Source organism: Gadus chalcogrammus, chromosome 13, assembly GCF_026213295.1.
Source record: "Gadus chalcogrammus isolate NIFS_2021 chromosome 13, NIFS_Gcha_1.0, whole genome shotgun sequence".
NCBI classification, from domain to species: domain Eukaryota; kingdom Metazoa; phylum Chordata; class Actinopteri; order Gadiformes; family Gadidae; genus Gadus; species Gadus chalcogrammus.
In genome coordinates this window covers 1,668,680-1,680,770 of record NC_079424.1, presented here as the reverse complement: position 1 = coordinate 1,680,770, position 12,091 = coordinate 1,668,680, and the positions used below count along the sequence as shown (strand labels likewise).

Sequence of the window (12,091 nt, the reverse complement as noted above, 5' to 3'; positions counted from 1 at the left end):
TCAACTTCTGTTAATTAAGAGGAAAAAACAACTCGCCAACAACTTCCTGAATGCAGCACTATCACCCTCATACCCCCTGCAGTGTGGTCTCTCTCTCTCTCTCTCTCTCTCTCTCTCTCTCTCTCTCTCTCTCTCTCTCTCTCTCTCTCTCTCCTCTCTCTCTCTCTCTCTCTCTCTCTCTCTCTCTCTCTCTCTCTCTCTCTCTCTCTCTCTCTCTCTCTCTCTCTCTCTCTCTCTCTCTCTCTCTCTCTCTCTCCCTCTCTCTCTCTCTCTCCCTCTCCACTAAATAGCTACTGCACCTTTGAGTGGAAATCCCACCTTTCACACCGTGGTACTCCACTATACCCACAAAAGCAGACATTGCCACCTGAAGAAGAAAGGATGAAGGAGGGAAGGAAGAGAACTGACTTTTTTCGAGCTAAGTTCAGGCTAATAAAAATAGCACATGCTACTTAAGTAGAGCAAAGCCATCCCCATATGAATCCTTCAACATTCAATATTAATGAGCTGCTCAGTCATGCACTCTACGGCACACCAGCGCTATCATTTATTTAGACACGGCCGACAAATGAGAATACATGAAAGGCACAGAGCTGTCAAAAATAAAAAAAGAGGAAACTGTAATAACGCAACAAAATAGTCTTCTGCTCTCATCCGTCTTATTTTTTGTAATAGTCTTTACTGCCCCCTGGTGGTGGTGGCTGGTATACACGGCGGTATTCAGATGAAAAGACACTTAAACTGAGGGTTTCAGTTGTAACTTGTAATCATGTAATACTTTCTTATATGCCCCACCTGGGATTGATTAGGGTAAACCTTATCTTAAACATTACTATTACTACATTATTAGGACATTATTTGTGTTTAAATACATATATATATATATATATAAACATTAGTTGAACAAGCATTTGGATTAGCTGCGATACGCTAGGAAAATGCTAATGAAGAGTCCAACTATAATGGTATCTTCTCAGCAGTTTCCCAATGCTGGTGATCTGGTACACTCGGTACAAATGAACAGAGACATGCTCAAGATGGTGTGGATGCCCTCAGAGTCCCAGAGAGAGCTCAGAACCTCCGAGAGCTCTGATTCTAATCTCTGAATAGCCCTCCGCAGAGTTCTCAGTGCCCTCTGGCCAGCGATGAAACAGGACATTTAATACCCCCATGCAGCTATTACTATTTAGTCTGTGAGTGTTCAGCTCATAAAAAGCAGGTAGGCAGGGAGTTAGATCCTTAACACTAGACCAACCGGCCCCAACGATGGACAACGAACCCCCTGCAGTTATTACAATCTCAGAAGCATGACCAATGCAATATTCACTTCTCTGTTATTTATAGTGTTATCGTGTATTAGATGTGTTAGATAGTGCAATATTAGTATAAATGCACTAGTATTATATATTTCTTAACCTTACGTTATACATGTACGTCACAATACTGAACAATGTTTGATGATATCCATTATATAATTCCATGTGTTGAATATTTCACATTGTATGATTTTATTTCTCTCCAAAGACGTTTCGGTTTCTCTAATGATACACAAAATAAAATGTAAGGAGTGTCTGTGATTGGCTGAGGGCCAGGGTCATGTGATCGGCCAGAATTGGACAGTTCGGTTCCTATAACCTCACTTTGTGACGGAGCAAGACCACATTTGGTCATTGTCTGTTCCTCCCCCTGGCTGTGTTCAGTACGTGTGACACAAGGACATGCATGGCTCAGTCTCTCCGACAGCCCTCCATCCTGGCTCCAGCCAGCCTCCGTACGACCACCGGCCTCAGGTCAGGCAGAGCAGGTTGATGTCGTAGCATCCGTCCACCTGTTACGTGACAACACAACAGGTGAGATGGTAAACGGACAGCATTTTACGCAGCGTTTTTCGAACCAGTGGCCACTCAAAGCGCTTTATAATCAGGGCCGCTGCTGGCCGTTTCGGTGCCCTACGCGAGCGGGGGTGGGGGGGGGGGAAGCCCCTTTTCATATATTAGGTAAAAACATCTAATTTGCCGAAATTGAGTGATAGGTTACACAATTAAGAACAAACAACGGTGGGCCTCTTCATAACTAATTTACATATTTTTTTAATTCATTAATGTATTTTTTATTTATTTTTTTACAAACCTTAAATTTTGGTGCCCCCCCCAGGTACCTGGTGCCCTGCGCACTCTGCGTACTCTGCGTATAGGGAGCGGCGGGCCTGTTTATAATACTGCCACACATTCACCCATTCATGCACAAATTCACACGCCGACGGCGGAGTCAGCCACGTAGGGCGACAGCCAGCTTGTCAGGAGCAATCAGGGTGAGGCGTCTTGCTCAGGGACACCTCGACACTCAGCTAGGAGGAGCCGGGGATCGAACCAGCAACCTTCAAGTTACCTGCCGACCCGCTCTTCCTCCTGAGCCACATTCCGCCCACATCCACATGGGATGAAGATGGTGCCAAAATCTGCTAGTTTAGGATCTGACCCATACAGGAAGGGGTCTCCTGGATGACGGCGAAATGTTAAGGAGACTGCCGTGACGATTCTTCTCTGACGACTGCCGTGTCAGAGAAGAATTTGTGACCTTTAAAACGAAAAAGTTCTGATCTGACGGGCGTTAGCCCGGTCATTAGCTTGGGGCGTGGTGCTGCAGATGTGCTAATCCAATGGTTGAACCAGTGTACAAAATCCATATTGAATGTCACTCAGAGATACATTTACCAAAATAAAATAAAATTGTTTTTTTTTGTATAACCCTTTGATTGATTGATTGATTGATTGATTGAAAACTTTATTGAGCAACAATCAACAATAATGCCCAAAGGCCTGTTTCCACTGTGGTCCACAATGGAGCCCTTTGAGACTGTAATCACAGGTACAGTCTCAAAGGGCTTAACCGCCCACATGTTGATGACATATCCATAACCTAATCGATTCAACACCCCCAGTGCCTGGAAGGTGACGGTAAACTCTGTGTCGCCACATCACATGCTCCCTGGTCAGAGACAGGTGCACGCTGGGTGATCGATGAGTGTCAGCCGTGCACGTCACGTGACTCACGTCGAAGCGGCCGATGGACGCGGTGGTCTGATTGGTCTGCATCACCTCGGTCAACGCCCACATCTGTTGGATGCTGGACGACACGGCCTGGGGGTCCGGGAGACCCTGAGGACGGACGGACACAGACGGTCAGATGGTCGGATGATACCTTTAACGGTATCACCACAGTAATCCCCAGAGGAAGACAGCAGGTGTACGAGCAGCAAACCAAACAAGAGAGTTCATGCAAAGAGTAAACAAATCTAAAAGAGTAAAATAAAGTAAACCTTAGTTTATCTTATTCGATTTGTACGTACTGTTAGGTGGTGCTTGGGATGCAAATGGTGCGGATACAGTCATATGGTTAGGAGCCATACCTACATTTACTTCCTTTGCATTTTTGGGAATTTGAAATATTTCTGTGTAACGTTTGCATGTTAATATATATTTTTTCAAATCTTCTTTGTTTAAGAACTTTTTTTTCTGGGCTGTATCTCAATTGTTACAACAACATTAATTTTCTGTGATTTATAAAGTGCACCTTATCTTAACACAAATAGACAAGGACACAAACACACACACACAACCACAAACTGTACACAATGTCCTGTTACCTCCATATTCAGGTGTTGGTCAACGAGGGTTAAATCCGACAACCAATCGGAAACTTCTTTCACAGGGGCCTGTTGAGAGAGTCACAAACTGTTCATTGGGTGTTCATTGTTAATCAATAATCACTAGCCCATTACTTTGATCTAGTCATGAAATGTGTATGATTAGCATGATATCATTTAGTATGATATAATGCTGACAAACACACTGGTTTTATAGTTAACGTTACTAATCTAATCGTCCATAAGCCAAGCAATCTGAAGAGTTGGATTTCTTTAACTAGCTGTGGTGTACTGAAGGGCTTTACAAATGAAGCAAACATGACTCCACTGAACTGGTGTTCCTCTTGCGCGATCAATGTAAACCACAGACTTCAGGGTTATGTTGACAATTCAAAGCTCACCGGTTGGGTGTGCGGGTGTATTTTGATGTCTTCCAGGTTAAAGGTCAGCCAGGCTGAGGAGGGCTGTCTCAGGACGAGTCTGACTGACACCACGTCGTCGGGCACCAGCAGCATCTGCACCAATAGAAACACTCCTTAGATCAGACTCCTTCATCTGCACCAATAGAAACACTCCTTAGATCAGACTCCTTCATCTGCACCAATAGAAACACTCCTTAGATCAGACTCCTTCATCTGGACCAATAGAAACACTCCTTAGATCAGACTCCTTCATCTGCACCAATAGAAACACTCCTTAGATCAGACTCCTTCATCTGCACCAATAGAAACACTCCTTAGATCAGACTCATTCATCTGCACCAATAGAAACACTCCCTAGATCAGACTCCTTCATCTGGACCAATAGAAACACTCCTTAGATCAGACTCCTTCGTCCGTACCAGTATAAAGCCTCTTTAGATCAGACTCCTTCATCTGCACCAATAGAAACACTCCTTAGATCAGACTCCTTCATCTGCACCAATAGAAACAATCCTTAGATTACACTCCTCCAACTGGACCAATATAAACCATCTTTAGATCAGACTCCTTCATCTGATCGATGTAAGCACATCTTAAATGATCTTCCACTATCAACCCAATAGTCGCAACCCTTAGGTTATAAACAACAGTAATGCCATAGCCCCGTGATTCCCAACTTCTTTACCCAAGACCCAGTTTTCAGCTCTCAAAATCCTTGTGACCCAAACATCTTCCATTTCTGTGCATCAGCTTTCTTCCCCATCGTTTCCACACCAAACAACTTCTACCAGTAATATCAATGTCCCAGTGGCTGTCTTCACATCTCTCCACACTCAGTAGTTTTCTTGTGGCAACAAATCAGTGAGTATTCTGTTTCGTCTAGGGCACTTCATAGTCACACCGAGCCAACCCCACATCGGGTCCCGACCCCGAGGTGTGTGAAACTCTGCCATGGACTCAGTCAGTGTTTCATCCTCGATGTCTGTGTAGTTCAACAGATCTACTGGTGTTCACGCCGTACTACGGACTCTTGCTCGGCCAGAATCTCAGTAAGAAGCCATAACGATAACCGCGGATACTTCAGTAACACTGTGGCAGAGATAGTGCAGATAAACTGACACTAAATCTAATCGCTAGTGAGACAGAGCAGCTCGGCAGCGGGGCCAGGAGCAGTTTCAGAACCCATTTTTCATTCCCCCTTCTCCCCCATTCCACAAAGCAGCAAAGACAGACCCCTGTGAGAGAAAATATTATTTTAGTTTGTTTTTCTACTCAACCTCTGCTTGATATTAAGTTCAAATCCCGTTTGAAATCACCCTGTTATTATGTTACAAACAAAGACGTCTGTCTTCTCTGCGTCGTCCGCCCCCCTTAAGTCTTCAGGAGGAGTGCAGGGAAACAAAAGGTTGGCACGATGTCAGACTGAAACCACAGATAACAAACAGCGACACTGCGGAAATGGGAAGACGTGTCGTTTATGAAAACACCAACATGAAGCCCGAGACAATTTAAACTCTCTTTGACTTGGCAACAACGATCACACCCCCACCAAAATAACCAAACAAAGATCAAAAACACCATTCTCCGTCTGGACCACCACATTTGCATTTAGAACACATAATAAACAGAACCGTTATGTGTTAGAAAACAAAACCCCCGCACACAAACCGAACCGAAGCAAAATAGTGCTTTCGTTGTTGCCGCTCTAGACGGCCAACAGAGCTTCTGTTTGAGAGGGGAGACAACCGAGAAGAACCGACAGCTCTGAGGCCGCGAGGGCTGTGAGATGTTTCCTCGACGAGAGAACCTTTCAGGAATCTCCAGCTGTGATCTCCAGCTGTTACACGACGCTAGGCGGAGGAGGCGTACGGCTTTGATGCTCCCTTCACTGGACTTCTTCCATGTGGGGGAATGAATCAGTTTCACCCTCTCTCATCTGGCTGATCCCCAGCGGAGTGGGTTTACAGATCGGTTGGTTTAGGATGAGATTCATGCACATAATTGATGTGTCGTGTGGATTTCAGCAACACTCAAAGGGTAACTCTGTGTTCCCGTTTGGCGGCATTGAGAAGATTTGAATCAAAGTGGCTCGCAGTGTATGACGCATGAGTCAATAAGTAGCAGGGGTAAGTGTACAGGTAGACTGTGGACAGTGGGGTTCGAACCCAACACATTTCAGGCTGGAAGTGACATCGTCAAGAAGCAGGGCCGCATAATGAACGGGGGCTGCGGATGAGAGGTTCCATCGGTCGATCTGGTGTTCATCTGTTGTTCTTCAGACTCTTCTGCTGCGTTGGTTGAAATAACAAGAAACCGGATCAACAACCGAGAGCACTGCTCCATCAAACCCTGGAGACCGATCTCTGTTAATGCATTCAGACGAAGGAGGATCTGTTTTCATGTCAGAGGAACGTGTTTTCCTTCAAGGCTGCTGAGCTCATTAGAAGATTAAATTGATGAATGTATGTGAAAATCCACAGAACGTTATGCAGCCTGCGGATCAGTATTTAAACATGAAATAAACACACACACCCACACACACGTACACACAAACACACACAAATTCATTCAATTAAGTACCAAAGCAGTATGCCATGTTGAAAGAATTGTTTAATCGTTTGTGTGTGTGTGTGTGTGTACGCGTGTGGGTGTGTGTGTGCGTGCTTGTTTATTACATGTATAAATACTGACCCGCAGGCTGCATAATGTTCCGCATTATCTATCTGAGGTTCCCACCTTCTCCCTGTGTGTAGTGTACCAGTGTACTGTGTCTACCTGTACCTCAGCTACCCACCTGGTCCCTGTGTGTAGTGTACCTGTGTACTGTGTCTACCTGTACCTCAGGTACCCACCTGGTCCCTGTGTGTAGTGTACCTGTTGACTGTGTCTACCTGTACCTCAGGTACCCACCTGGTCCCTGTGTGTAGTGTACCTGTTGACTGTGTCTACCTGTACCTCAGGTACCCACCTGGTCCCTGTGTGTAGTGTACCTGTTGACTGTGTCTACCTGTACCTCAGGTACCCACCTGGTCCCTGAATGTATTGTATGTGTGTCGGGTGTCTACCTGTCTCTGAGTGTACCCACCTGGTCCCGGTGGATGGAGTAGTAGTCCTGTGACCCGGCCTCGGTGTGGGGGTTCTCCATGAGAGGGAGGTCCCTGAGGGCCGTGGACCACTGGGCCTCCTGGCCGGGGGTCCGCTTCAGGACCCGCACGCTCACAAAGGCACAGTAGTAGTTCTTAAAGGTGATGTCCTCGATCTGAATACACACAATACAGTAGTAGTTCTTAAAGGTGATGTCCTCGATCTGAATACACACAATACAGTAGTAGTTCTTAAAGGTGACGTCCTCGATCTGAATACACACAATACAGTAGTAGTTCTTAAAGGTGACGTCCTCGATCTGAATACACACAATACAGTAGTAGTTCTTAAAGGTGACGTCCTCGATCTGAATACAGGACAGAGGTAGTTCTTAAAGGTGATGTCTTCGATATATATAAACACAGTACAGAAGTAGTTCTTAAAGGGAATGTCTTCAATATACATAAACACAGTACATTAGTAGTTATTTAAGGTACGGTCCTCAATCTGAATACAGTACAGTGCTAGTTCTTTAAGGTGATGTCTTCAATATATATAAACACAGTACAGTAGTTGTTCTTAAAGGTGATGTCCTCAATCTGAATACAGAACTGTTAGTAGTTCTTCAAGGGGATGTTTTCCATCTGGCTAAACTTAATCTCTGCACACAGAGAAATTGCTGCGTTAGTTAAAACTGGGTCTAATGGAAGAGTATTTCTTCAAATCGCTGTGGCATCACCCATTACTATCAGACATTAGTTTAATCCCCATGTGACAAGCACTCAGGGCTCTGTCTCAGGTTCACTGCATATTCAATTATGCAAAGTTCCTATGGCGAGAAATCCGCGATTCTACCCAGCAATGAGTGAAAAGAGGACACGCACGCTTTTGCCGTCCAAGCAGCCTCGTGAAAACCCACAACTCCCTTTGGCTCTGCAGGCTTGGGGCATGGCCCCCAAGACCCCCCTGATCTGTTTCAGTGAACCTGCTAGCCTCAGCAATGGCTACTTACCCAAATGGTCAGCAAACTGCGAAAAGTTTCAGCTTTATGGTTGGGGAATTTGTTTGTCCCCGAATGCGAGGAGTACACCATCGGAATCCAGCATTTAAATTCTACCATTCAGTGTTCCGGATTGCAACACTGGCTCAAATGAGGCAATAATCTGACATACAGTATCAGTATCACATTATATCACACACACAAACCCTATTTTTACAATGAACAATACATTACCAGGCACCCCTGGCTTAACACCTGGCCAATCAAACGGTATTATAAGGAATTATATATATATATTAATATTGATCAATTAATATGATTCTTAATAACTATAAACATTGTACAGATGTAAACATCGGTAGCTGCATGGTGACACAGAACAAATGAGGGAGCTGAAGAGTCTAATAGTGAAGGCTCCAAGCACCTCTTTCACTTTGAACCGTCCTGACCACAGCCTTCCTGTGGGCGTACCAGAGGGAGACCCCGTGCCTGCATAAAGAAACTCCGCCACAGTGGTTGTAAAGCTGCGCGTGTTCGAGTTTAAGCAGCAGACCACAGGAGAGAACAGAGGTCTGTAGTGTGGGTCTTTAGCCACGCCTCACTCACAATCCCCACTGGGAGCGTCGTCACCCTCTCGAATTAGATGACGAGGCTGTTTCAAATTAGTTTGGATGGTTTTGTGTGTATATGATCATAAAAAGGAATCTTCCCACTCATCGACGGCCAGGGTAATGTGAAAGTTAAATTTCAGTAACCCGGGGCTCTGTCTCATTAGAAGATAAACAGGACCCACAGTGTAGCAGGCCTGCAGTCCATATCAGCCTCGCACCAACCCCTTCAAACCCCCCAGTCTGTTAAATCGCTTAATTACCATTTAACGAGGCCCGCCGAATATAGATTATTATTTTTTAAGCGGAAGCCGGCCCTGGGCATAATCCTTTGAAGATCCAGTCAGATGAATTAATTAGGTTCAACAATTCATTGGAAATTATTTTTAATTAGACCTAAACGCTGCAAAAGTAGGTCAGTGACCGAAATCCATTAGACCATGGTGGGACTTGTGTCTTGTATAACGGAAACTTCAGGAAACTAAGAACAGTAACATGAAACATGGCCTACGATGAGGACAGCTGCATTCAAGTACGTGTGGCTTTAATATTTTAAAGTTTTCCTTCGATCAAGTGTTATCCTGTTTGTTTAAAATCTCCCTCTCAAATGCATCTCCGTGAATCTAATTGCATTGTTATTTTCTAAGCCCTAAACTTTGTTTATTTTTCTTGTCGTGGTGTTTCCCTTGTTAAGCATTTGTTTTACTGCTGCATGAATATGAAATATAAATGCTTTATGCATAAAGTTGAATTGATTGATTGCTGCTGGCTACAGAGAACTCAGCTAATCAGTGCTAACCCAGATCGCAACAACCGTCATCCAATAAATAATGCAGGAGCCAAAGAAAATCGGCACACACATCTAACCATTTTAGGGAATCGGTATATGGGTCAAGACAGCGAAATCCCCCGAAATCAAACCAATTAAATTACATATTTTAGAAGGGGGGTGTAGAACAGTCTAGTGGTTGGGGTGATCGGCTTCCATTCTAAAGGAACTGGGTTCGATGCCCAAATCTCAACAGCTGACCTGTAGGCATCCTTGATGCAATCTTTGAATGATTTAATGATCAGTAGCCTGTATGGTGTAAGAAACAGATCCAACAGGGGCGCAAGGGGTCACTTACATTGACAGTCTTTCCGAAGGGCAGGTTGATGTCGACCACGGACACACCCGACTGGGAAATCTCTGTTTTGGTGTCGCCGATCTGTAGGTTCACAGAAGCCTTGATGGTGCAGGTCACATGGTCTGTGAGGTCACTGCTCTCGCTCATCCTGATCCTAGTTGGGAATGAATAGAATCTTATTTTGAGGTACGATTGAGGATTTAACTTTATTTTGAGGTACTATTGAGTTTTTTCAGCTCAAGTTGCAATGCCTATTATATTGCCTATATATATATACTATTCTAGAGTTCATCCGAGTCGTAAAACTTAAAATTATTCAAATGAAAAGTGTTCATTTTACAGACTCAGATAGTGACAGATAGTAAAAAACATAAGGCATGCAAAACATTAGCTTTAACATGCTACAATTAATAAATAATCCCAAAAAACTTAAAATGCAATAAAAATGTATTCAAGAAAAACATGAAAAACAATGTCACTGTGTTTGAACTCCTCAGCATTTGTGTTTGAACTCCTCAGTATTGAAACACACAGTTCCTGTTTTGACTTGATAGCAATGAGCCACCGGCACCATGCACAGCGCTCCCGTTACAGCGGAACGCGGCGGTAACCAGCACAACACATACACCCTCTTTAACGTGCCGTCCACTATGCTTGTGCTGTAAAGAGACAGTGACTAGCACCATGGACAGCGCTCCCGTTACAGCCGAGCACAGCGGTAACAAGTGACAACACATATATCCTCCTTAACGTCCCGTCCACTATGCTTGTGCGGTAAAGGGGCACCAGCGCCATCGCCAGCGTAAAATAGGTTGTATGTGAAAATACAACCTCTGCGCCGTTCACTGCGCTAGTGGGTTGAAGAGAAACGAGACTAGCACCATGGACAGCGCTCCCGTCACAGCAGTAACCAGTGACAACGCTTGCACCCCCTTTAACACACGCTTTTTTATTTTGCAGATTTCACGACATTGCTTGTCGAAGACTGCATGGACATCAAACCGAATTAGCAACCGGGCTAATACAAGGGTGAGCTAATGGCATTGCACCGACGTACAGAAGGTGTGTGTGTAAATGTACTTGCCTCTTGTTGAACGACGGTAGTGTCTGCTCTTGGAGGTCAGCTGGGGCAATGTTTAAGAGCTACGTTTTGGTCAATTCCCCAAGTAAAGACGCGCTTTCTGTTTACCGCACAACACTTCCTGGCTGTAACCAAGGCGACGTAACAAAATTAAAGGGCCCGCAACACAATGATTCGGATAGCGGTTAAAATGCGAAATAAATAGGTAAAAACTATAAAGAAATATAGTAGCAAGCTTTTACATATCCAAGGTGATTTGTGAAAATAATATATCGCATGTTTACCAAACGATTACATCCAGCAGTGTTTCAGTTGTGTGGCCGTTGTAACTCCGCTTGGCCGACAGAGGGCGCCAGCACTCCACGGATAAAAAAGGAATGGTTGCGCATTTCTTACACGGTGCTGGAATTAAATCCTCTTGTATGACCTCATTAACAACAGCAACGTCATTCATGCTAAAATATAGAGACTATCCGACGGTTTCTGGTTTTCTGGACGAAACAAATCAGAATGAGATACAGGTGGGAGTAGCCATACCCTTGGTATGATCTTGCCATAGATTGACTCTGAGTAATTGCTGTTATCGCAATTTGAAGACACTGCTTAAAATAAGCTAAATAAGATTTATGACTCAAAATGGATTTTTGTCACATATTAAAAATGGGAAATTATAACAGCATCCTCCTATTCTCGTTAGTTTGAATACATAAAATGTCTATTCACCATCACCAGGGAGAGGTAGAAATACCCTTCTCCAAGGACATAAAAACAGGACACAGGTTCATCGCAGAGGTCAAACAACTCGTTGTAACAGTGAGGGGACTCACTGTCACACGAGGCACTGCTCAACCACATGGCATAGTTCCAGTGGAGCCTAAAATAATAGGTAAAATAATGTGGTTAACAGGAGAAATCCGATTATGTTCTCTGATTATGCATGGTAGGTACATTTGTGTGTGTGTGTGTGTGTGTGTGTGTGTGTGTGTGTGTGTGTGTGTGTGTGTGTGTGTGTGTGTGTGTGTGTGTGTGTGTGTGTGTGTGTGTGTGTGTGTGTGTGGTGTGTGTGTGTGTGTGTGTGTGTGTGTCTGTGTGTGTGTCTGAGTGTGTGTGTGTGTGTGTGTGT

General features: G+C 44.3%; 1 protein-coding gene across 1 annotated transcript; it reads right to left on the bottom strand.

Moving 5' to 3' along the window:
* Positions 1-351: 351 nt before the first annotated feature.
* On the bottom strand, positions 352-11,083 carry nicn1 (nicolin 1). The gene is made up of 7 exons (XM_056606389.1): positions 10,972-11,083; positions 9,888-10,041; positions 7,154-7,327; positions 4,048-4,161; positions 3,647-3,715; positions 3,054-3,158; positions 352-1,828 (listed from the first exon to the last, which is right to left on the bottom strand). The coding sequence occupies exons 2-7, from the start codon at positions 10,032-10,034 to the stop codon at positions 1,787-1,789; spliced, it is 651 nt and encodes a 216-aa protein (XP_056462364.1). The 5' UTR covers positions 10,035-10,041; positions 10,972-11,083; the 3' UTR covers positions 352-1,786.
* Positions 11,084-12,091: the final 1,008 nt, after the last annotated feature.